This window comes from Erythrolamprus reginae, chromosome 4 (genome assembly GCF_031021105.1).
Source record: "Erythrolamprus reginae isolate rEryReg1 chromosome 4, rEryReg1.hap1, whole genome shotgun sequence".
Taxonomy (NCBI): domain Eukaryota; kingdom Metazoa; phylum Chordata; class Lepidosauria; order Squamata; family Dipsadidae; genus Erythrolamprus; species Erythrolamprus reginae.
In genome coordinates this window covers 83,297,845-83,323,983 of record NC_091953.1, presented here as the reverse complement: position 1 = coordinate 83,323,983, position 26,139 = coordinate 83,297,845, and the positions used below count along the sequence as shown (strand labels likewise).

Below are 26,139 nucleotides of genomic sequence, written 5' to 3'. Positions count from 1 at the left end.
TAACACACGGAACCAGAATGGGTTTTATGGGTCACTTTATTAATTTATTGCTTTCTTTGCTGTCATGAATAAACCTGCAGAGGTGAAACCAAACGGGTCGGAAACCCTGTCAATAACATTTCTAAGCAACTATGGGCAAAGCTCCTTGCTGGATAAGGGGAGAGGTCCCTGACCCTTCCCTTGTCCTCGGCCATGCCCTGCAGCATGTGGGAAGACTGTTCCCTTCAGAGGACCTGACAAGTAAGCCCCAAGGGTATCCCCCCTCCATTACTCAGGCTGGATCTGCCTGGGACTTCTGCCTGGTGAAGGGCTGCCCAGCACCTTCCAAAAGGTGCCCTAAAGTTGCTGCTAGCACCCCTTTCTGCCCCTTCCTGCCACAAATCTCTATTTAGGCTCCCTGACTCCCTCCCCCTGCACTAGCTTTTGCAGGCACCTCTCCAGGTCCGCCAGGAATACGTTGTTGCCCTTGTTTGTCAAATGGGTTCCATCATCTCTGTAGAGATCTTCCCATGATATATGAATGTCGGGATGATGTATGACGTAACCCCTAAGCTCTGATACCATTTTCCCCACTGCTTTGTTCACCCTTCTTCTGGACTTATTCATCGCCCTAGGATCTTCAGCGTATCGCCATGCCATCCAAGGAATCATGTTTGACCACACCAACTGTGTGTCGGGCCATTGCCCCTTAATGACCCGGAGGTCCTCAAATGCCTGCCACAGAAAGGCCACGCCTTTCATCGCACTGTGGTCATTGCCACCTAGCCATTTTGGCACAACACTGATAGCTTTTCTGCTGAATAGCAATGAGAGAAGCCCATCCCATCTCATACCTCTCCATCTAAGCCACTGCACCCTGTCCTGCTTGTTCTGTCTGGGTCCCTCCAAAAGCCAACACCAACCAAAAAGAGAATCCAGACACACTGGTAAAAAGCAAAGGCAGTTTATATAATTCAAAGCAAACACAGGTAACAGAAACTGTTCTTACAGACAGGAACACGCTGGAACTTCACAGAGGTTTCACGAAGGTCATGAAATAAAACAGGATTCTTGCTGTCAAAAACAACGCTGGAGATAACAAACCCACACTTCCCCCAAGTCTTCCAGACTTCTAGGCCACAAGCCAAGATCAGAGATGTCGAGAAGCGAAGCAGGGTCACAGAACTTCCAGTTGATAACGCTCCACAAGGCTGCTAGGGCGGGCCTGCCTTTTAAACCCTGCTGAGGAGAACCACACCCAAACCCAGCTGTTGCCAATTCAGTGATGCAAATACCTTTCTAATTGATCCGTCTCTGAGTTGCACGTCGCTGTCTCATGTCAATTATAGCCTGTGCTTCTTCATCCAATGAGTCCAGGCTACTAGCTGGGGAGAGCCCCCCCCCCCCCCGGGGCTCTCAGGCTGCTCTCCCTCCTCTTCTTCCTGACTTTCCTCTCCCCCGTCTGCCTGGTCCTCCCCCTCCTGTTCACTGTCCTCCTCCTCTGGGCATGGATCCAGCAGAGACGCAGCCGGTCCCTGAGGAGCCTCAGGCTGAATCACAACACTGCTGGCTCAGCTTCAGCTGCATCGCGAAACCAGATTTCACAGCTCACCTTCCAGCCCAGAACATCATGCTGTGGCTATAGCTCACACCCTGGGCTTCTCCACAGTAAGGCCATCTATGAAAAGCAGAACAAAGCAGTGTTAAACCAAGTTAAAAGCAAATGTACACCTTAAATGCTGCAGACCTCCATCAGCTAACCGATTGTGAGCCCCACTGCTGCTGGATTGGTGTCTAGGCCCAGGCAGTGTATGGCCTTCCTGGCCACCACCCAGAATTGATATCATGTCAAGGGGGTGCCATCCCTGTGGCTAAACTAGTAACCCGGGCCTGTTCCCTCAGTGTCTAGTATGCCTCCAAGGCCAACTCTGGGCACACCCTTGGATCAGAGGCACAGGCCAGTTTAATTAATGCCCCTTGCCCTACTGCTGCATCTTAGACCTTCTAAGCTGAAGCAGTGCCCCTTCACTGCCAAGCATGAAGTTTCCCACCCCAAAAGCTCACTGAGAACTATCGGCCCTCGATGCTGCCAGCACTTTGATAATCTGAAATGCCCCCAAAATAAAATCACAGCCTCTGCGTGAAACAATCCCACCTCATAGGCAGAATTGCAAAGCTTGACCCATTTCCCGCCCACCACAATGCTGGATGGACAAGGGCCACCTGGTGTTGCCCCGGCCTCTTCTGTCTTCCCTAATCCAACTGTCCAATATCCTCCTGACTCTAAAGTCTGTGGAGTTGTCCCTGAATCCCCTAGATTTGGCAATTAATGCTAAACCCGCTAGCTTACCTCTTATGGTGCGCACTGATAAACCATCCCATCTGCCGACCACACAAAACTCGAGCAGGTGGTCCACTGAGATGGGCCAATGCTGCATAACCTCTCGGCTAGTGGAAGGGCCAAAAACACCTACCTGCCTGCAGGTATGCTGTCCTGGTGCTCACCACCACTGACATGTCAAGCACCCTGTTTACCTTGGCTCTCCAAGCTTCCACAGGTGCTGGGGGACTTCCTCGGCTCATTCTTTCACCTCTGGAGCCAGCAACCGAAACCTGGCCAACTGTCCACATGACAGCGCATAAGACATGTCATTCTCAATGGCACAGCAAAAATAACATGTTGCGTTCCACATACCTGCTCACAAAATGATAGAGCAAGCGCATGACCTGTTCACTCCTAGAGGACAAAGTATTGATTATGTGGACCACCGCTTGATTATCGCACCAGAAATGCACCGTCCTGTTTGAGAATTTTGTTCCCCAAATCACCATCACTACTATCAGAAAAAACTCCAAGAATGTTAGATCTCTATGGATATCAGCCCTCACCCATCTAGCAGGCCACTGGGAGTAGCACCACTGATTTCTAAGCACCACCCCGAATCCGATTGCCCTGGCCGCATCTGACTGCACGTGAAGCTCCACCTCCAGTAAGCATTCCTGCTGCCAAAAGGCCACATCATTGTAGTGGGATAAAAAGGCAAGCCAAGTCACTAATTCCTCCCTCACTCCAGCTGACTGGTGTGCCCTGTGGTGCGGCTTGGTTAACCCCTTTGTTGCAGAATACAGCCGACTCACAAAGGCCCGGCCCGGCATGACCACCCTGCAGATGAAGTTAAGCAGCCCGGTCATCTACTGTACCTGTCTCAGTGTCACCTTCTTAGCCCGTAGGAACCCTTTGACCTGGTGACGCAGCCTTACCAACTTCTCCTCCGAGAGCCTACAAGTCTGTTCCACCAAGTCGAGCTCGATGTCCAGAAACATAATCCTGGTGGAGGGTCTCTCCGTCTTTTTGTATGCTAATGTAACATTTCTGGTCCAAATGTAGCACCTTAAAGGCGCCCCTCCGCCCCTACACAGCTCACTCCTGGCAGGACCTGCCATGAGGAAGTCATTCAAATAGTGTACTATAGGAGGATGACCCAGTATTGCATATGTGCACCTATTCCAGAAATGAGCTAAACCACTCAAATAGGGAGCAAGATATGGAGCACCCCATAGGGAGTGCTTGATCTATGTAGAAGCCCCCATCAAAACTAAAATCTAGCAGGTTGAGGTTATCCGGGTGCACTGGCAGTAGCCGGAAAGCAGACTTGATGTCCCATTTGTCCATCAGTGCGTCCCTGCCACAGGCCCGCACCATCCAGATGGCGGCGTCAAAAGAAGTGTACTTTACTGAGCACAACTCCTCTGACTCCCCGGGGGAAAGGACAAGTGATGAATAAGCCTGAACTCACTAATGAAATGTTGTAAGTCAAGGACTACCAGTAATTCTTTCATAGATTAAGAAGAAGCGGAAAACAATTTGCTTTCCAAATTCAGAAGGGCCATGTGAAAATAAAGAATGTAAACTATGAAGGAAAGATTCAGCTAGTAAACTTAGATACAGATATAGGTTTTGCATGGAACCTCCTGCAATTAATTTTTAACCTCAATTTCAGTACACTGTTTTGCTCATTTGAAACAACAGGATGCCAGTTTTGACAGGGACATAAATTTAACAATAGAAAGAATGCACAGCCTTATCCTTCAGGGTGACCCACATATAGCCATTTGAATTGAGATGACTGAAAGATTACAGCTGCAGCAATCATTATTGATGAGCTGTTTTCTGCAAGAGATGATAGTAATTTGGGGAAAAATCATACATTTGGGGAGATAAGTTGTTTATCTGTTGAACATTTGTTCCTTACAAAAAGCATACTGCTTTAAAATTGGGTATGCAGAATGGAAAGAGAGTGGAGGAGAGATTCAATTAATTAATTTAAGGTAATTACCCAGTATGAATTCAAACATTTATAATACAGGAAATTCAATAAGGTGCAATATATCTATGTAGTAATAGTAATAGTCCATGTTGTCTGATATTTGTTGTGTAGGTAAATGAAATATAAATACAAAAATACATGTGGTATGATAAAGTACACATAGAAATATACTCTATATATTAAGATAAATGTCATTGTGAAGATGAGGAAGCTTTTTCTTTAAACAGTGGCAAAACTTTAAAGTAACAATAGGAAAGGAGATATGTAGTTTTTCACACTATTATTTGTTACCCTTTAAAACAGCTGAAGTTTGGTAGAAAGTTTTGGTTGTGTTCATTTTGTAGATCTTTTTTAAAAAGGTCAACATAGTTATTTTGCTATTAAATGGATACACATGTCGCCGCAAATGACTACAACTAGTCCTCAACTTATGACAACTGAGCCCAAAGTTTCTGTTGCTAAGTGAGACATCTGTTAAGTGAATGTTGCCCTATTTTACGATCTTTTTTGCCACAGTTATTAAGTGAATCACTGCAATTGTTAAGATAGTAACATGCTTGTTAAGTGAATCTGGTTTTTCCATTGACTGCTTGTCAGAAGGTCACAAAAATTGATCATATGACTTTGGGACACTGAGACCATCATAAATATGAGTCAGTTGCCAAGCATCTGAATTTTGATCATGTAACCATGATACTGCAATGGCCATAAGTAAGAGGAATGTTCATAGGTCACTTTTTTCATACCTATTATAACTTTGAACAATCACTAAGTAAACTGTTGTAAGTTGAAAACTGCCTGTAGGAATGTTAATGCAGTCTTCAAAGACTTCTGAGATAAAAAAAAATAGAAATGTGACTTTCAAATCTCCCAACATTTGTCAGATACTGTTTCACATTTTTAGATACAATATACCAGCCATAATTATGAGTTGCTTATTATAAAAATGCCTTAAGGTAACAGATTTAAATGTACTGTATTTTATGTAGTTTTTAAAATGGGCTTTATTATAGTTATAAGTCATAAGTATAATAATACATTATATTATTTTGATATAGTGATATTTATACATATTGACAAGATTATTAACACTCAAATATTTAAATTACAGACATTTAAAGCAGAAAAATAAAGTTTATATCAACATGTTTTCTAATAAATTATATCATTACAAATTAAAGGCACCACCCACCCAGAAGTCACCATTTCAATTCAGACAGGAACACAATGTGTCATATATTTCATTCATTTAAATGAGTCCCCATTTTGTGAAATACATGGCAAATTGTGGTCTAGTTCAGTACTAATATGATCGAGCACATTTTCTATTCTGTGCTGACATGTATTGAAGCCTAATAGATGCCCTATTGAGTCCTTTGGCAAAAACCTAATATTTGCATTTATGTCCTTGAAATTCCATTAAGTCCTGAATTTGATAAAGTTTTTTGCTCTCTGTAGCAGTTCAAATGTAAAGAAATTAAATATAAAAGAGACAGTGCCTTGAATGCACTCAGTTCAAAGTCATCATTTCTTTTGAAACTGAGTCAATATTGAGACTAAATCATTTTATTCTCGACTGCAATAGCAAGAGGATTATAATAATAGAATAACAGAGTTGGAAGGGATCTTGGAGATCTTTTAGTCCAACCTCCTGTTCAAACTGAAGTACCTATATTATTCCAAACAAATAGCTGTCCAATCTCTTTTTAAACACCTCCTGTGTTATAACTTCTGGAAGCAAGTAATGACATACAATCTATAAGAATCAGCTTGACAACTGAAGCATTCTTTGCAAACCTATGCTATAGATGGATTTCAATTTCAGAGATTCTGAACAATTGATTGTGATGGATGAAAATTACAGAACTTGCAGATGCCAAGTAATATTTTCTATGCCTCAAAATAAAGGCTACATGGAGAAAATAATTATGATTTACATAGGATTTCATAATACCAAACTTGGGAAGGGAAGGAGAAAACTAAGATAGTTATTAGTTGCAAGATATATAGCAATACCTAAAAACAAAATTTCACTGAAGAATCAGCTATTATTCCAGGCTAAGGATGGATGAATCAATAAAATAATTGTTAAGACATATTTTGTAAGAGAGATTCTCCTCATATTCAAATGACTGGAAAACATGTAATGCTGAAAATGGTGAGTAGAATGGCTTGCTTAGAATGGCTTGCTACCGGCAATTACTAATTACCATGACATCCATATTTGAACTTTACACTGATTTCTTTAGCTTTTATTATTTATTTGCCAGGGTTTACAACTACCTACATTTCTGTGACATAAAAACGGGTTTGGTTGCCACAATATATAAAAAAATGTTGACACTCAAAAAGAATACAGAGAATAGCAACAAAGATGATTAGGGGACTGGAGGTTAAAACAAAGAATGGTTGCTGAAATTGGGTATGTCTAGTTTAATGAAAAGAAAGACTAGGGTTGATGTGATGGTAGTACTGTATTCCAATATTTTAGGGGCTGACACGAAGAAGAAAGGTCCAACTTATTATCCAAAGAAATGGATGGAAACTTATCAGAGATTTCTATCTGTCTGTCTGTCTGCCTGCCTATCTATATCTATCTATCTATCTATCTATCTATCTATCTATCTATCTATCTATCTGTCTGTCTGTCTGTCTGTCTGTCTGTCTGTCTGTCTGTCTGTCTCTCTGTCTGTCTGTCTGTCTGTCTGTCTGTCTGTCTGTCTGTCTGTCTGTCTGTCTGTCTGTCTATCTATCTATCTATCTATCTATCTATCTATCTATCTATCTATCACATTTATAGACCGCCAAACTCCTTACAGACTCTGGGCAGTGTACAACATGTAAAAACAATTAAAAAAACAATCTAAAACTCATTAAAAGACCATTCATATCCTTTAGTTGCTGGATCACGATCCCAGACCTACTGGCAAAGCCAAGTCTTCATGGCCTTCTGGAAGACCAGTAGGGTGGGGGCAGTAAGAACCTCTGGGGGAAACTGGTTCTAGAGAGCCGGTGCTGCCACAGAGAAAGCCCTTCCCCACAGCCCTGCCAACCGATATTGTCTAGCTGACGGGACCTGGAGAAGGCCAACCTGTTGAACCGTTATTGGTCTCTGGGAGCTGTGTGGCAGGAGGCAGTCCCGGAGAATAAAAGTCAAGAGGAGGAACAGATAAAGAACAAGGAAGAGCAATTTCCCCAAATGCGGCAACAAAACATTCACATAAGTTTTATAGAATTCCCCTGTAAACCCATCTGGGCCCGGTGCTTTGGCTTGTTTTAACCCTTTAATTACTCTAGCAATTTCATCTTGTGTAATTTCTGATTCAAAATTTGTTTATCTTCTTCACTTACTATTTTCCCAACCTTGAGGACTCCTATCTTCACTTGCTCCTCTTTATACAAATCTTCATAATATTTCCTCATTATCTCCTCTAACTGGTCATTACCATATCTAACCACTCCACTGGTGTCCCTCAATGCTAAAATACATGATTTTTCTTTCCTCTTCTTCAGATATCTCTCCATTTGCTGCATTGATCTTGTTCCCCAACTCTGTATTTTTTGTTGCATCGCCATTCTCATCTTATTCCATTTAATCTCATCATACACCATCAACTGTTTCTTTTTCAATTTCAATAAACTATTCCAATCTCTACTTTTCGTTAATCTTAACTGCTCTTGTATCAAATCTATTTCCCTTATCTTCCTTTCCCTCTCTCTACCCCACCTCTTCCTAATATCTGCTTCCATACATATACATTGTCCCCTCATGAAGGCCTTACATGCATCCCATACAATTGATTGTTTAATACCACCCACATCATTAATTCTAAAATATTCTGATAACTCTGTTTGCAATTTCTCTTTATCTTGTTCCCTAGCAGTTACAACTGCATTATATCTCCAAATTTTTTGATTTCGTTCCTGACCTATTTCCAATTCTGCCAATAGTGGGGCATGATCTGATATCCATATACTTTTAATGTCTACTTTTTTAACTTGTATATTGCCTCCCCTATTCATTAATATGTAGTCTATGCAGCTAAATGTGTGATATCTTGCTGAATAATATGTAGCTCTGTTTAAAATATCTGCATGTAGATCCACCATATTAAGTCTATTTAAATGTAACATCCTGCTATTTGCAGTCCCATTTGTTAATTGCATATTAAAATCTCCTGCCAAAAAAGTTGAGCCCTCCTTAAAGTTGTCTAACTTCTTCTTAGTATTTATTATAAATTGTTTTGTTTTCACATTCGGGGCATAAATTGCTGCTAATGTCAGCTTCTTTTGATTTATTTTCCCTTTAACAAATATCCACTTTCCTTCTCTGTCTTTCTGAATTCCCACCTCTTCAAAATTAACCCTCTGATGAATCAGAATCGCTGTGCCTCGACTATTTTGTGTTCCTCTCGACTCAAACACCCATTTCCAATTTCTATCATTAATCAAGTTATCCCTTCCTCCCCTTCTTTTATGTGTTTCTGTCAAAATCATAATATCTACCTTGTATTGCTTAGCCATCCTTAATATCCTAAAACGTTTCAAATCCTATCCCAAACCATTCACATTTAAAACCATTATCTTACACTCCGTCATAATATACCAAAATCACCCTTTTCCCCTCTTGTTTTGCCCTTGGTTTATATTTTTCCCCTTTCCTTACCCCTATTACCCCCCCCAACGTGCCTCCCCCTGTGCTCCCCCCACTGAGAGGAGAGAAGACAAGAAAAAACCTTGCCCATACATGAGGCACATTATCTGGATTGCGTTCCCACTCAACTAGCTCCTCTTTCAACCCTTTTTAATTTTATTAAAGAGAAAAAATTCTTTCCCACCCCTCCTTTCTCCTTTAAATAATTCCTTCTTTAATTTCTTCTTTAATTTTAAATTCTTAAACCACCTTTTTCTCCCCCTTAGACTTCCCCCACTGAATGACAGATATACAGGAATCCCAAGGCATCTCCAAGAAAAATAATAATAATAACAACAACAATAATAATAATAGTAATAGTAATAATAATAATTCTTTTCCTTTTCCTTCCCCCCCCCCCCCCCACAACAAGACAAGGGACCAAACACCATCACTTTCTGGCTCTCTTCTCACGCAGAGCCCGTGTTCTTCTCTGCTCCTTTCTGATGGCCTCCACCTGCCCGCTTAACTCCTTCAGCTGCTCTTCCCTTCGTCTTTCCTCCTGATATTGTCAAATCGTGATATCCCGCAGACATGGAAGCTTTCAGAAATTGTTACCATTCCGAAGATGGGTTGAGATTTAAGAGAGCCTGGGTCTTACCGTCCGATCAGTTTGGCAAATCAGGATTATAAAATATTTATGAAAATACTGGCAAATAGATTAGAAAATATTTTACCAAAAATAATTGAAGAGGATCAATATGGATTCGTGAAGGGAAGGAAAATAAGTGAACCAATTAGAAATATAATGAATGTGATGCACCATGCTACTGCTACTAAAAGGAAATTGGGAATTTTGAAATTAGATGTTTATAAAGCGTTCGATAAAGTTAACCATAGTTATTTATATAAATTATGTAACAAATTAAATATGGGGGAAAAATTTTGTGAAACTATAAAAGAGATTTATAAAGGAAATGAAGCATATATAAGAGTGAATGGACAAAGAACGCAGAGTATTAAAATATTAAACGGCACCAAGCAGGGATGCCCTTTGTCTCCAAAATTATTCGTAATAGCAATAGAGATCTTAGCTAATAAGATAAGACAAGATAACACTTGGGCAGGATATAGAATAGGGGAATTAGAAATGAAAATAAATTTATTTGCAGATGATGCAATTATATTGACCCAGACCCCGATGGAGATGATTAAAGGTATAATAAATATTTTACAAGAGTTTAAGCAGGAATCGGGACTGTCGGTTAATATGGAAAAATCAGAGATTATGTGTTTAAATATAGATCCGAGAGAACAGATAGAAATTAGGAAAGAATCAGGGTTGAAATTAGGACTTAAAAAAATAAAATATTTGGGAATTTGGTTATTGAAAAACCCAGTGAAAATGGAAGAGATTAATTATAGATTAATATGGAGGAAAATGTTGAAACAGATGAGGATCTGGAAAGATAAAAAGCTAAGGAGACTCTCTAAAATAAGAGCTTTAAAAATGATGATAGCTCCCAAGATGATGTACCTATTTCAGGTGCTGTCGTGGGCAGTGTTCCCTCTAATTTTTTTTCGGGGTGAGCGGAAAAGTATAGTGTCTGAGCGGCAGTCCCTTTGGCACTGGGCGGCATATAAGTATAAATAAATAAATAAATAAAGTAAGTAAGTAAGTAAGTGTGGGCGTGCGCTATCACACATGAGCAAGTTCTTGCATCCATAATTCTATCCTTTCTATGTCTTCCTCCCTCTTTCCTCCCTCCCACTTTCCTTTCTATCTCTCCCTCCCTCTTTTCTTTCTATCTTTCCCTCCCTCTTTCCTTTCTATCTCTCCCTCCCTCTTTCCTTTCTATCTCTCCCTCCCTCCCTTTTTCCTTTCTATCTTTCTTTCCCCCTGCCTTTCTCCAAGCCCTTCCTTTTCCCTCTCCCTAACTACCCCCTTCTCCCTCCTTTCTATCTCTTCCTCCCCCTTTCTCCCTCCCTTCCTTCATCTTTTATTCCCTCTCTCTCCATCCCTCTTCCTTTCTCTCTTCCTTCCTCCCTCTCTTTTTTGTTCTTTCCCTCTCCCTCCTTCCCTCCCTCTATGTCTTTCACTCCCCCTTCTTCCCCCCTCTCTTTCTCTCTCTCTTGCTTTCTTTCCCTGTCTTTCTCTCTTGCTTACTTTCTCGCTTTCTTTCTCATTCTCTCTCCCCTCCTTTCTCTCTCTCTCTTTTTCTCTCTCGTTCACCATGCCGGCAACAGAGAGAAAAAGAGAGAGAGAGAGAGAGATGGAGAGTGGAGGGCGCCGTTGTCTTCGCCTCTGCCTGGCGGCTCTGCAGCGAAGAGGAAACAGTCGCGCACTGCCTCCTGGGAACCCGGCCGACTTTTGGAGCCGTTTTGTTTTCGGCCGGGCGGAGGCAGCGCGCGGAGGCGAAGATACGGTGCCCGGCCACGCTACGCCTCCCGGGAGCCCAGCTGAAAACAAAACGGCTCCAAAAATTGGCTGGGCTCCTGGGAGGCAGAGCGTGGCCGGGCACCGTGTCTTCGCCTCCGTGCGGCTCTGCAGCGAAGAGGAAACAGTCGCGCACCACCTCCCGGGAGCCCGGCCGACTTTTGGAGCCGTTTTGTTTTCGGCCGGGCGGAGGCGGCACGCGGAGGCGAAGACACGGTGCCCGGCCACGCTCCGCCTCCCGGGAGCCCAGCCGATTTTTGCAGCCATTTTGTTTTCACCTGTGCTCCCGGGAGGCAGAGCGTGGCCGGGCACCATGTCTTCGCCTCCGTGCGGCTCTGCAGCGAAGAGGAAACAGTCGCGCACTGCCTCCCGGGAGCCCGGCCGACTTTTGGAGCCGTTTTGTTTTCAGCCGGGCGGTCTGCAGCGCAAAACAAGAAGAAAAGATCAGCTGTGAGGCGCGCCTCCCCCCCCCACGCCTTTCCGCGGGATCTTTTCTTCTTATTTTGCGGTGCGCTCCGTCCGGCTGGAGCTTCCCTTGTGGCGGCCGCATGTGAGCTTTGGGGCCCGGAGGGAGGAAGGGTGGACGGCGGCAGCGGGAGGACGGTGGCGGCGGCACCGGGCAATAGCGGCGGCCAGAACAGAGGCACCGACGCGGCGTCTGGACGTGTTAGACAGCGTACATGCTGGCGTTGTGTTGGGCATGGGGCTGGAGCCTCCGTCCCGGCCCAGCCAGGAGGCAAGTGCCAGCCAGGCAACGCCAGCATGTACGGCGTGTAGCAACACGTCCAAACGCCGCATCGGTGCCTCTGTCCTGGAGTTCGCAGCCGACCACCGTGCCGCCGTCTCATGGCTACTGCCCGCCCTGGTGCCGGTGCCGCCACCCTCCCGCTGCTGCCCTCCTCCGGGCCCCAAAGCTCACACGCGGCCGCCGCAAGGGAAGCTCGAGCCGGGCGGAGTGCAGCGCAAAACAAGAAGAAAAGGTCAGCTGTGAGGCGCGCCTTCCCCCCCGCCTTTCCGCGGGACCTTTTCTTCTTATTTTGCGGTGCGCTTCGCCAGGCTGGAGCTTCCCTTGCGGCGGGCGCGTATGAGCTTTGGGGCCCGGAGGGAGGAAGGGTGGCCGGCGGCAGCAGCGGCACTGTGACTAGCTGTGGGGCAGCGGCAAGGTGGTCAGCTGTGAGGCGGCTACTCCCGGTGCCGCTGCTGCCGGCCATCCACCCTTCCTCCCTCCGGGCCCCAAAGCTCATACGCGTCCCCCGCAAGGGAAACTCCAGCCAGGCGGAGCACTGCAGCTGCCGGAAAAGTCGGAAGGCGCAAGTAAGAGGGCCCCGCGGAAAGGCACCCCCCAGGCTTAGAGGCCTAGAACACCCACACACACACACACCGAGGCACCCGGTCGGCGGCAACCTCCCCCCTCCACACACACACCGAGGGTTAGAGGCCTAGCGGTGGGCTGCGCCACCTGCCCTCTTACTTTGCTGCGTCACTCTCGGCAGTCGGCGGGTGGCGGCAACCCCACACACGCACACCGACGAGGCACCCGGTCGGCGGCAACCAACCCACCCACCCACAAACACCGAGGCTTAGAGGCCTTGCGCCACCAGACCTCTTACTTTGCTGCATCACTCTCGGCAGTCAGCGGCAACCCCACACACGCACACCGATGAGGCACCCGGTCGGCAGCAACCCACACACACACACACACACACCGAGGCTTAGAGGCCTAGCGGTGGGCTGCGCCACCAGCCCTGCCTCACCCGTCTCGGCAGTCTGGCGGCAACCCCCATCCCACCGAGGCTTAGAGGCCCGATTTTCTTACCTTACCCGACATCAGCTAAACAACCGTTTGGCTGCCAGAGGGCGGGGAGGAGAAAATCCAGGATTTAAGGGGCGGGGAAGAAAGCGGGCCTGCTGTGATTGGCCACTTTGCACTTTGTTTCCTGCCTTTGCTTAAGGAACTGTTGCTGCCCTATGTTGTAGAGCAGCAACCGTTCTGATTTCAAATTCCAGCACGGAGGTCGGTCCTCCGCGCTAAATTTGAAATTCCCGGGCCGACGAGTAGAAACCTCTGCGCTATAGCGCACTGCGCAGCTTACAGGGAACTATGGTCGGGGGGGTTATTGGTATGTAAGGTTAAAGAGTGGGACAAAAAATTAAATTATTGGATTGAAGAAGATAAGAGACCAAGAATAAGAAAAAAGTGGTTAATTGCGAATGAAAAAGAGGGGGGATGGGGAGTTCCATGTTTGGAGCTGTATAGAGAAGCTTTTCAAATGGAAAGGTTAATGGAGTTGCAATTAAGTGAAAATAAATGGGCGAAATTGGAAAAACAGATAAACGGGATGAACAATAGAGAATTAATTTTTAGGAAGTGGAATAGGAGTGATATAGGTAAATTAATAGGCCCAATGAAAGGGACTATGGAAATTTGGAAAAAATGGCAAGAGAAAATAGGATTATATAAATCTAAACTGTCATCGCTTTATGTAATAAATAGAGAAAACGAAATTAACTTAAATAGGGTTATAGGAGAGTTGAAGGGAAGAGGGATAACTAAGTTAGAACAGTTATACGAGAAGGATGGCAGGCCAAGTAGAAATCGTATAGAATGGTGGTTAGGTAAGGGAAGGTGGCTACAAATAAATGCAATATGTAAATATCTAAATGAAAGGGAGAATAAAGAAGTATTATGGCGGGAGGAGACAGGGTTAGAGAAAATAATAAGAGAAAAAAGTGAGGGGATAAAGGCGCAAGCAACTAATATATACAAACTGCTAGTGCAGTCAGATGGGGATACGATTGATGGATTGACTAAATGGTGGCAAAATGAGATATTAGTAGAGGTACAAGAAATGGAAAATATAGTAGAAGATATAAGGAAAATTAAAAATACAAGAATTAGGGAAATGAGAAGGAAAATATTACATAAGTGGTATTTCACTCCCGTTCAATTTGCACATTTTCAGCAGAATGTCAGGGGGAATTGTTGGCATGGTTGTCAAGATAAAGGAGTGTTTATGCATGTTTTGGGAATGCCCGATAGTGCAGGAATTTTGGCAAAAAGTGAAAGAGGATATCAATAGAATGTTAAATATACAATGGACAATCACTAAGGAAATGGCAGTACTAGTAAAAAGTAATGCGATGGGAGAATTTAGAGAAATAAAAAAAGCAGCAATAGAAAGCACTCAGGCAGTAATAGTTTTGGGTTGGAAGGATGCGACAAAATGGACAATGCAAAATTGGTATAGGTACATGGTGGACCATATTCAATTTGAAATTATGGAAAAAAGGATAAATTTGGATAATGAAACTGAGTTGGGACAGCTGATGGGACGGTGGGACAAGGTAAGACGATATATGACGAGCAGAATCCGAGACCAAGCTACAAGAAATAAACTGGAATCACTCTATAATATGTAAACAGATATATTGCTCTTGGGTTAAGTGGATTATACAAGAAATACCCCCAATTTGGTGGTGGGGAATGTGTGTATGTCGGGGTGGTGGGCACAATTCACAATTCACTATGCACTGTTTTATGTTGTGTGATTTTAAATTGTTAAAAATCAATAAAAAAATATTTTAAAAAAAAGAACAAGGAAGAGCAGAAAGAAAGAAAGAGACAAGAGAGTGAAACGAGAGAGAAGGCACAAGAGGCAAAGTACTTACTAGTAAACCCAAAACATGGTAAACTACCAATTTTGTTGTCCATTTTTTAAATATCACCTTTCATCTCTCCCAAGTCTTGTCATATCTTCATGATTTTTCCTTGTTTCTTCGTGGCTTTTGCAATCATTTCTTGGGGTTTTTTTCATCTATTCTTGAATTGCTTAAAGCATAGCCTATAGGTTGAGCTTGATTTTTCAGATCCCAGCTCTTAATTGAATGTTGGAGATTTGGCAATGTTGTTGTTGATGCAAGCTGTGCCTTGGTTTTTTTTTTTTTTTTTGTGGCCCTCATGAGAGTTGTCATGCTAGTAGATTCTTCTTTACCCCTTAAAGATGACTTTTCCAAAATAACATGCACTGGTGTACCTTTTCAATTTTTGTTATTCTAACTTTACTACTCTTAAAATCCATTACTGTGCTCACTATAGAATCTCTTCTATCTTTTATACTATATATATACCGTACCTATTTCAAAGGTTCTAATATATTTTAATTATTAGTCTATCTCTAAATATCAATTCAAATAAGATAAATATAACTATCTATTCTAAAATGGATTTTTCTTTGACTTACAGTTGAATTTATATTGACTTACAGTTCACAAAGTTCATATGTGGTAGGAGCGCCATAAGACATGAGAATTGTGAGTGATAATAAAGCAATAGTTGGAACAAATATTGAAAATAAGCTTGGATCTGAAACCAGAACTTTTTTTTATTGGGGATAACAATTGACAAATATGATAAGAGCACAATTTATTTAATGTTACATATTCTGATTGCTACGAGGCTAGCTGTTACCCACAGAGGAAGAAATGTAAAATGTTGTCTTGTGCAGAGATGGATAGGTTAACACTAAAATTGAAAGGAAAAAATAAAATAAAATATTTTGAAACCTGGAATAAACTATATTGCTAATGGGGAAAAAGAAAAACCAGGACTTTCAAGTAAGGTAACCCAGAGATGTCGATATGTATGTATATACGTATGTATGTACTGTATGTACTGTATGTATGTATGTCATTTTGCTATTTGAACTTCATGGCAAATATTGATGCAACAATCAAGGGATTTCAATTGTGTATACTAGATGATCCATCATATATTTGTGTCTATGTTTTATGTATGTACAGTGATCCCCCGATCATTGCGAGGGTTCCGTTCCAGGACCCCCCGCAATGCTCGGTTTTTCGCGAAGTAGCGCTGCGGAAGTAAAAACACCATCTGCGCATGCGCAGATGGTGTTTTTACTTCCGCAGCGCTAGCAAGGAGCCGAAGATTGGGGTTCCTGGGAAGGGGACTCAGCTGGGAAGCGGCGCTGGGGTTTCCCCACCGCCCACGCAAACTCCTCGCTACCGCTCGCCCGCCCTTCGCCCGCCCACGCCACTCGCTCGCGCCGCTTCCCAGCTGAGTCCTGAAGCCAATTCGCTTCAGGACTCAGCTGGGAAGCGGCGAGAATGAACGGTGTGGGCGGGCAAAGGGCAGGCGAGCGGCGCGCGCGCGCGGGCAGGCAGGCGGTGGACAAGCCGTTCGCCCACCCCGCTCGCTCGCGCCGCTTCCCAGCTGAGTCCTGAAGCCAATTCGCTTCAGGAGTCAGCTGGGAAGCGGCGAGAATGAACGGCGTGGGCCGGCGAAGGGCGGGCGAGCGGCAGCGAGGAGTTTGCGTGGGCGGTGGGGAAACTCCTCGCTGATGCCCGCCGCTCGCCCTCCCGCCAGCAAGAGGGGGAAGACCCAGGGAAGCCGCCCAGCAGCTGATCTGCCCGGCGCCATCTACGCATGCGTGCCCATAGAAAAAAGGGCGCGCATGCGCAGATGGTGTTTTTACTTCCGGGTTGAAAAATCGCCATATAGCCGTTTCGCAATGATCGGGATCGCAATACCCGGGGGATCACTGTATTGCCTTTTTATCTGTTTCATAAATAAAAAAGCATTTTATAAAAAAAGTTCATATCTCAATTATATAATTTAACATAAGATATTCAAGTATTACTACATTAATTACACTATTTATTTATTTATTATTTAGATTTGTATGCCGCCCCTCTCCGCAGACTATATCAGCATATCTATCTATTCTAAACTAATTTCCTCTTTTCAAATCTCTATTTGCTTGCTATTCAAAACAAAAAAGAACTTCATATATTAATTAACAATTTAACATCCACAAGTTTGTATTACTTATTCAGTATAAATATTCAATTATTGATATTTCAGTTTTATCAAAATCTTATTTTAGACTATGAATTACTTTAATTTAATATAGGTAAGTTAATTTAATACTATTTAATATTCTTAATAACATCTTATGATATAATAATAATGTAATCTTATATTCCACCTTCAAAAATTTAGTTATTTACTCTAGTGCAGTCTTCTTTTCTAGTTATTCTTGCATTGTCACCTTTCACTCAGTTTATAGTTATATCCAGTTTTGGCCACTAGATGGCTCTCTTCATCTGCCGTGACACTGTAATCATTTCTCTTTCATTAAATTACAATATTTTTTTAGTGACAAAGAACAGGGGAAATTGAAAGATTCAACTCTTTTTTTATGGTTTTAACTTATGGTTCTTTTTATCCCATTCTTTTATCCACTCTTCTTCATTCCTTCAATCCATCTTTTATTCTGAAATACTGATAATATCCAATATGGCTCTATCTGGAGTGGCCATGAATTTCCTATGTCATACAATCAACAAAACAGTTTCAGCCTCAGTTGTCATGATCACACTCCAGCAGGTCTGGAACTTGCCATCCTCATTTGGTTTCTTTAGAACCCTAAAAGCTTTATATCCACCATCAATCTATTCAAGTCCATCTGGTTTTCCACTTCATACACTCCATACAGCTACCTTTTGTTCCTGCACACGTAATCCAACAAATTCAAGATCAGAAAATATAACGTTTTTTTCTTAAAAGGCATATTCAGCACTCTCCATTAAAGGTTAGTTCTCTTACAGTCTAATCACTTAGAACCTAATTCGCCTCAAAACTTCTCTTGTGCTGTCTTTTTGCACAGTCACTTTCAGATGTTTCTTGCCATTATTCTCCTTCACCTAATCACCACTTTCCATTAGGCAAAATCTGCCTTTCACCTTGGAGTCTCGATCCTTCCCCTCTCCTTCTTCACCAATGATCCAATTTTTTCTCCCTTTTGGAGTTATCTCTCTCCTTTGAATGGAATAATGTCACTGCCTTTTGTTTCCTGCTGTGCAGCTGTCACTCACCGCTTAAGCCTGCCATGGATGGCAGACCTCTTTCTTGTCAGAATTTAGAGTTTTCCTGAACCTTTGGGAGGATTGTTTCATCCCCGAGGTACTTGGAAGTTCCCAATTTCTATCGCTACTTCCTCCAGAAATATCAATGCCTTAGAAGGCTTTCTGTCAAGAACAATGGGAGTTCAAGAACAGAGCCCTGTTCTCTGTTTTAAGGGTGGCACTATCATATATCCCCAGGTGCCTGATGGATCCAGGCTTTCAGAAGGCCCTTGGGGCTCTTCCAGATGCACTCGTCCACAGTTCGGCAGAGTCACTGGCTGAGGCCTGGAACAAGGCCCTTGACCGAATTGCGCCGCGGCGAACTCTCCACGGCACTAAACCCAGTAGAGCTCCATGGTTCAATGAGGAGCTCCGGGAGTTGAAACGCCAGAAGAGACGTCTAGAGAAGCGATGGAGGAAAAGTAAGTCCGAATCCGATTGAACACTTGTAAGAGCTCATATTATGACTTACAAAGTGGTGCTCAAGGCGGCAAGATGCGCATATCATGCCACCTTGATTGCATCAGACCTGGCTACAGCACGGAAACTGCTTTGGTCACGTTGATGGATAATCTCTGGCGGGCCCAGGACAGGGACTTGTCCTCTGTCCTGGTGCTTCTTGACCTCTCAGCAGCTTTCGATACCATCGACCATGGTATCCTTCTGCACTGGCTAGAGGGGTTGGGAGTGGGAGGCACTGTTCTTCAGTGGTTCTCCTCATCCCCCTCTGGTTGGTCACAGTCGGTGTTAGTAGGGGGTCAGAGGTCGACCTCTAGGTCTCTCCCTTGTGGGGTGCCTCAAGAGTCGGTCCTCTCCCCCCTGCTATTTAATATCTACATGAAACCGCTAGGTGAGATCATCCAAGGGAATACATCGAATACAAATCACCAGGGCCAGACGGACTTCACCCCAAAGTCCTAAAAGAATTGGCAGACACCATAGCGGAACCACTCCTCCTCATCTACCAAATATCCTGGATCACTGGAGACCTACCGGAAGACTGGAAGCGAGCTGACGTAGTCCCCATCCACAAAAAAGGCAAAAAGACCGACCCAGGTAACTACAGACCAATCAGTCTGACCTCTATACCTGGAAAAATACTGGAGAAAATAATCAAAAAACAACTTACCCACTTCCTAGAAACAAACAAGATCATATCCAATAGCCAGCACGGATTCATCAGAAACAAATCATGCCAAACCAATCTCATATCATTTTTCAACACCATAACCAAGTCAGTTGACCAACGCAACTCAGTGGACCTCATATACTTGGATTTCAGTAAGGCTTTTGATAAAGTCGACCACAATCTCCTAATCCACAAACTAGAAAAAAATGGAGTAGATTACTACACATGTAGATGGATAAACAGTTGGCTGATCAACCACACCCAACGAGTTGTCCTCAGCGGCACCAAATCCACATGGAAAAAAGTAGACAGTGGAGTACCACAGGGCTCTGTCCTGGGTCCTGTACTCTTTAACATCTTCATCAACGACCTGGACAAGGGAATAAAAGGGGAACTAATAAAATTTGCAGATGACACCAAGCTGGCGGGGGTAGCCAACACCCTTGAGGACAGGCTCAGAGTACAAGAAGACCTAGACAGACTATCACAGTGGGCCCATACCAACAAAATGAGGTTCAACACCGACAAATGCAGAGTCCTCCACCTCGGCAAAAAGAACCCTAGACATACATACAGCCTGGGAGATACCCCACTCAGCAGTAGTGACTGCGAAAGAGATCTTGGAGTCTCGGTGGGCAATCAACTAAACATGAGTCAGCAATGTGCAGCAGCAGCCAAAAAAGCCAACTCAATCCTAAGCTGCATCAACAGAGGAATACGCTCCAAGACCAGGGAAGTACTAATACCACTCTACTATGCCCTGGTCAGACCCCACCTGGAGTACTGCATCCAATTTTGGTCACCTCACTACAAAAAAGACATCGAAACTCTGGAGAAGGTGCAAAAAAGAGCAACCAAAATGATTAGGGGACTCGAAACCAAGACTTACGAAGAGAGATTGAGAGAATTGGGCATGGACAGCCTAGAAAAAAGAAGGTCTAGAGGGGACATGATAGCAGTTTACAGATACTTGAGGGGTTGCCACGGTGAGGAGGGGGTCTCTTTATTCCCCAGGGCACCAGAGGGCCGGACGAGGAACAATGGTTGGAAGCTGACCAAGGAGAGATTCATCCTGGAAATAAGGAAGAACTTCCTGACGGTCAGAGCGATCAACCAATGGAACTGCCTGCCAGGGGAGGTGGTGAACTCCCCAACTCTGGACACCTTCAAGAGGAGATTGGACTTCCATTTGGCTGGGGTGCTGTAGGGTTTCCTGCTCAGGCAGGGGGTTGGACTCGATGACCTAACAGTCCCATTCAACTCTATTAATAAAAAAAAAAAGGGCATGGGGTGAGTTATCATCAATACGCCGATGATACCCAGTTATACATCTCCACCCCATGTCCAGCCATCGAAGCAGTGGAAGTGATGTGCCGGTGCCTGGAGGATGTTAGGGCCTGGATGAGTGTCAAAAAGCTTACCTCCCAAGGACAACTCCATCTGTCCGTCCATTACCCTGGGGGGAGAATCACTGGCCCCCTCAGAGAAGGTTCGCAACTTGGGCGTCCTCCTCAATCCACAGCTCACATTAGAGAAACATCTTTCAGCTGTGGCAAGGGGGACGTTCGCCCAGGTTCGCCTTGTGCACCAGTTGCGACCCTACTTGGACCGGGAGTCACTGCTCACGGTCACTCATGCCCTCATCACCTCGAGGCTTGACTACTGTAACGCTCTCTACATGGGACTACCTTTGAAAAATGTTCGGAAACTTCAGATTGTGCAGAATGCAGCTGCGAGAGCAATTATGCGCTTTCCCAAATATGCCCATGTTACACCAACCCACCGCAGTCTGCATTGGTTGCCGATCAGTTTCCGGTCACAATTCAAAGTGTTGGTTATGACCTATAAAGTAAAGGGAGATATTGTGGTTATGGGTGATTTCAACATGCCTGATGTTGACTGGAATATCCCCAGTGCCCTTACATGCAAAAGTAAGAATATAGTAGAGGCCTTTACAGGAGCAGCTCTGGCACAGCTGGTTAAGACACCAACTAGAGGGGAGAATATTCTAGATTTAGTTTTTACGAATGGGAATTGGGTTTCAGATGTCAAGGTGGGAGAAAATTTAGGTTGCAGTGACCATCTATGTTTGTGGTTTGATGTAAAAACTCATTGTGAGCAATCCTATAATGCAACCAAAGTATTGGATTTCAGAAAAACAAATTTTAATGCAATGGGAGAATATTTAGACAATAAATTAAAGGGGAGGGATAAAATGGCAGGAGCGAGCATCCAGTGGACTGTATTAAAAAAGGCCATCTTAAAAGCCACTGGACTGTATGTAAGACAAATAACTAAAGGTAAAAGGAAGAAGAAACCGCTATGGTTTAGCAATGATGTAAGGGCTATAGTCAATGAAAAAAAGGCTGCCTATAGGAGGTATAAAGAGTCTGGAAGTATAGCTGATAGGGAGGTATATAAAATGAGACAGAAGGAGGCGAAACAGATAATATATGCTGCTAAAGCCTCAAAAGAGGAAGAAATTGCCAAATCTGTAAAGAAGGGGGATAAAACCTTCTTCAGATATATTAATGATAAGAAGAAGAAAAACTGCGGCATCACAAAGCTTAGTACCGGGAACAATACATGCATTAATGGGAATAAGGAGATCGCTGACCATTTCAATAGCTACTTCTGTTCAGTTTTCTCAAAAGACACCTTACAAAATAATACTATAGAGGGATATAGCATTGCTTCCAGCTGTACGGATTCAGCTCCAGTGATCTTAGAAGCCGATGTCTTAGAAGAACTTGAACGATTAAAGATAAATAAGGCAATGGGTCCAGATGGCATCCACCCCAGAGTTCTTAAAGAACTCAGATCTGTCATTACTACCCCCCTGACTGATTTGTTTAACCAATCCTTGTTAACAGGAGAAGTTCCTGAGGATTGGAGAATGGCCAGTGTTGTGCCTATTCACAAGAAGGGCAGTAGAGAAGAAGCTGGTAACTACAGGCCAGTTAGCTTGACATCAGTTGTAGTTAAAATGATGGAGACTCTACTCAAAAAGAGGATAAATCAGCACCTAAAAAACAATAACTTATTGGACCCAAATCAGCATGGCTTTACTGAAGGCAAACTATGTCAGACTAATCTCATTGATTTCTTTGACTATGTCACAAAGGTGTTGGATGAAGGTGGTGCCGTGGATATTGCCTACCTGGACTTCAGCAAAGCCTTTGATACGGTTCCACATAAAGAGCTGATAGATAAATTAGTGAAGATTGGACTTAATCCCTGGATAGTTCAATGGATTTGCAGCTGGCTGAAGCGTAGACATCAGAGAGTTATTGTTAATGGCGAGTATTCTGAGCAGAGTCAGGTTACAAGCGGTGTGCCACAAGGGTCTGTTCTGGGTCCTATTCTTTTTAATATATTTGTGAGTGTCATAGGGGAAGGTTTGGTAGGGAAGGTTTGCCTATTTGCCGATGACTCTAAAGCAGAGGTCCCCAACCGCCGGTCCGCGGACCGGCACCGGGCCGTTGGGGGTTTTCAGCCGGTCCGCGGCGCCAGGGCCCCCTCGGCCTTTCCGCACCACCAGCAGCGCTCCCCCGCCAGCCAGCCAAGCCCCACGCCCGCCGGAACCGGCTCCTCGCTCTCCCCCCACCGCCCGCCGCGTTTGCAGGAGGTGGGGAGGGTCGGGCGGCCCGCCAAGGCCAGGAGGGACGCCGCTGCCCCCCCTTCCCTCTCTCCGCCCGCCGCTGCGCCTCCTTGATGCCGAGAGGAAATGCCGGCAAAGGCTTTTCTCAGCGGAGGTCTTCAATGTCGGGGGCGCACGGGCGGTTCATGCGCTCCCTATCTCCCTGCTAGCCCACTCAGAGTATTCAAAATAAGAAAAACCTTTGCTGGCGAAGGCTTTTCTTATTTTGAATATTCCGAGTGGGCTAGCAGGGAGATAGGGAGCGCGTGCAACCGCCTGTGCGCCCCCGACATTGAATATCACCTTCGCCGGCCCCACCTCTCCTGCAAACCCCCTTGCTGAGAGCCCGGGGCGGGCAGGGCGGGCAGGGCGTGCGCGCGTCACCGCTGAGAAGAACGGAGAACGAGAGTGAGTGAGAGCAACAGACAGCAAGATAGAGAGAAAGTGAGAAAGAGAGAGTGAGAGAAAGGGGGGGAGAAAGAGATAGCAAGAGAGAGAACAAGAGAGAGAAAGAGCGTGAGAAAGAAAACAAGAAAGAGTGAGAGAGAGAGAAAGCAAAAGAGACAGAAAGAAAACGAGAGAAAGTGAGAAGAAGAGAGAGAAAGAGGGGGAGAGAGAGAGAAAGAGAGGGAGAAAGAGAGAGGGAGAGGGAGAGGGGGGAGAGATAGCAAGAGAGGGAGAGAGAGAAAGGGAGAGGGAAAGGGGGGAGAGATAGCAAGAGAGGGAGAGAGAGAAAGAGAGAGGGAAAGGGGAGAGAGGGGGGAGAGAAAGAGAGAGGGAGAGAGAGAGGAGATAAAGGAAGAGGAGAGAGAGAAAGGAAGAGAAAGAAAGAAAGAGGGATAGAAAGAGAGAGAGAGTGAGAGATGCTCAGTGAGCCTTTCTTTGAAGTTGCCTTTCTTTCTTTCTTTCTCTTTCTTGCTTTCTTTCTTGCTCTTTTTCTTTCTCTCTTTTACCTTCCCTTCCTCTATTTCTTCTTTTCTTTCTCCTTCCTACCTTCTTCCCTTACTCTCCCCTTTCATAAGTTTCCTTGCTTCCTTCCTCTGTTCCTGTCCCTTCCCCCTTCTTTCTTTCTTTCTTTCCTTCCTTTCCTCCCTCCATTTCTTGCTTTCCTTTTCCTCCCTCCCTTCTTTCCTCCCTCATTCCCTTCTTTCACTCCTTCCTCTCTTACTCTCCCCTTTCACTCCTTTCCTTGCTTCCTTTGCACCCTTCTTCTGTTCCTGTCCCTTCCCTCTTTCCTTCCTTCCTTCCCACCCTCCGTCCATTCATTCACCCATTCCTCTCTTGATCGCCCCTTTTACGGCGCCGCTGACAGCTAGCTCCCCCCCCCCACCGGGCCATGGAAAACTGGTCTAGCTTAAAGCCGGTCCCTGGTGCAAAAAAGGTTGGGGACCTCTGCTCTAAAGTGTGCAATAGGGTTGATATTCCTGGAGGCGTCTGTAATATGGTAAATGATTTAGCTTTACTAGATAAATGGTCTAAGCAATGGAAACTGCAGTTTAATGTTTCCAAATGTAAAATAATGCACTTGGGGAAAAGGAATCCTCAATCTGAGTATTGTATTGGCAGTTCTGTGTTGGCAAATACTTCAAAAGAAAAGGATTTAGGGGTAGTGATTTCTGACAGTCTCAAAATGGGTGAACAGTGCAGTCAGGCGGTAGGGAAAGCAAGTAGGATGCTTGGCTGCATAGCTAGAGGTATAACAAGCAGGAAGAGGGAGATTATGATCCCACTATATAGAATGCTGGTGAGACCACATTTGGAATACTGTGTTCAGTTCTGGAGACCTCACCTACAAAAAGATATTGACAAAATTGAACGGGTCCAAAGACGGGCTACAAGAATGGTGGAAGGTCTTAAGCATAAAACATATCAGGAAAGACTTAATGAACTCAATCTGTATAGTCTGGAGGACAGAAGGAAAAGGGGGGACATGATCGAAACATCTAAATATATTAAAGGGTTAAATAAGGTCCAGGAGGGAAGTGTTTTTAATAGGAAAGTGAACACAAGAACAAGGGGACACAATCTGAAGTTAGTTGGGGGAAAGATCAAAAGCAACATGAGAAAATATTATTTTACTGAAAGAGTAGTAGATCCTTGGAACAAACTTCCAGCAGACGTGGTAGATAAATCCACAGTAACTGAATTTAAACATGCCTGGGATAAACATATATCCATCCTAAGATAAAATACAGAAAATAGTATAAGGGCAGACTAGATGGACCATGAGGTCTTTTTCTGCCGTCAGACTTCTATGTTTCTATGTTTCTATAAAGCCCTTCATGGCACCGGACCATATTACCTCAGGAACCACCTTCTGCTGCATGAATCCCAGCGACCAGTTAGGTCCCACAGAGTGGATCTTCTCCGGGTCCCGTCAACTAAGCAATGTCGCCTGGCGGGACCCAGGGGAAGAGCCTTCTCTGTGGCGGCCCCGGCCCTCTGGAACCAACTCCCCCCAGAGATTAGAACTGCCCCCACTATCCTTGCCTTTCGTAAGCAACTTAAAACTTGGTTTAAATAAATAAATAAATAAATAAATAAACAAACAAACAAACAAACAAACAAACAAATAACTGAATAAATAAATAAATCTCTTTAATACCATCTAGTGGGCATCTGGATGCTTGCAATCAAGGCTCTATTCTTGCCTCCTAGGTTACTCCATGTAGCGGTGGAGACTTAAATAAGCCTTCATCCATTACTTTGAAGTTTCAGTCCTTTTATCCACACATCAGACCATCCTGGATGTCATGCTGAATTTATGCTCCCTCAGTCGAATGTATGCTCTCTCGTATCCAATCATTGGAAAAATCATGGAACTGGAGTTTTTTTTTTCTCCTATCCAAAATTTTATCATATACTATATGTCTTAAAAATAGCTCCACCAAAATTAGACAGCCAAATCCTAATGTTTAAATATTCTGTTTTTTGGATTGTTTAGTTTCCTTTGCAATTCAAAATGAAAATGTGAAAAACAGACCATTGTTGTCACATTCCTGCACTACACTTATCAGTTTGCAAGTTTCTAAATAAAATAATATTGTTATTAATACCTGATGTAAAACA

The 26,139-nt window shown here is 44.1% G+C and overlaps 2 protein-coding genes across 3 annotated transcripts in view; one reads left to right on the top strand and one right to left on the bottom strand.

The window, feature by feature from the left end:
• The window catches only part of GLRA2 (glycine receptor alpha 2), a 197,202-nt gene that overhangs the window by 168,449 nt on the left and 2,614 nt on the right, over positions 1–26,139 (top strand). The gene's annotated exons all lie outside the window — the stretch shown is intronic.
• FANCB (FA complementation group B) overlaps positions 934–26,139 on the bottom strand; it is a 79,198-nt gene continuing 53,992 nt past the window's right edge. The window contains exons 12-13 of the mRNA XM_070750787.1: positions 2,515–2,600; positions 934–1,657 (exon numbers count right to left, since the gene is read on the bottom strand). Of these exons, the coding sequence (XP_070606888.1) occupies positions 2,559–2,600 (42 nt within the window). The 3' untranslated portion in view covers positions 934–1,657; positions 2,515–2,558. The remainder of the gene's footprint in view (positions 1,658–2,514; positions 2,601–26,139) is intronic.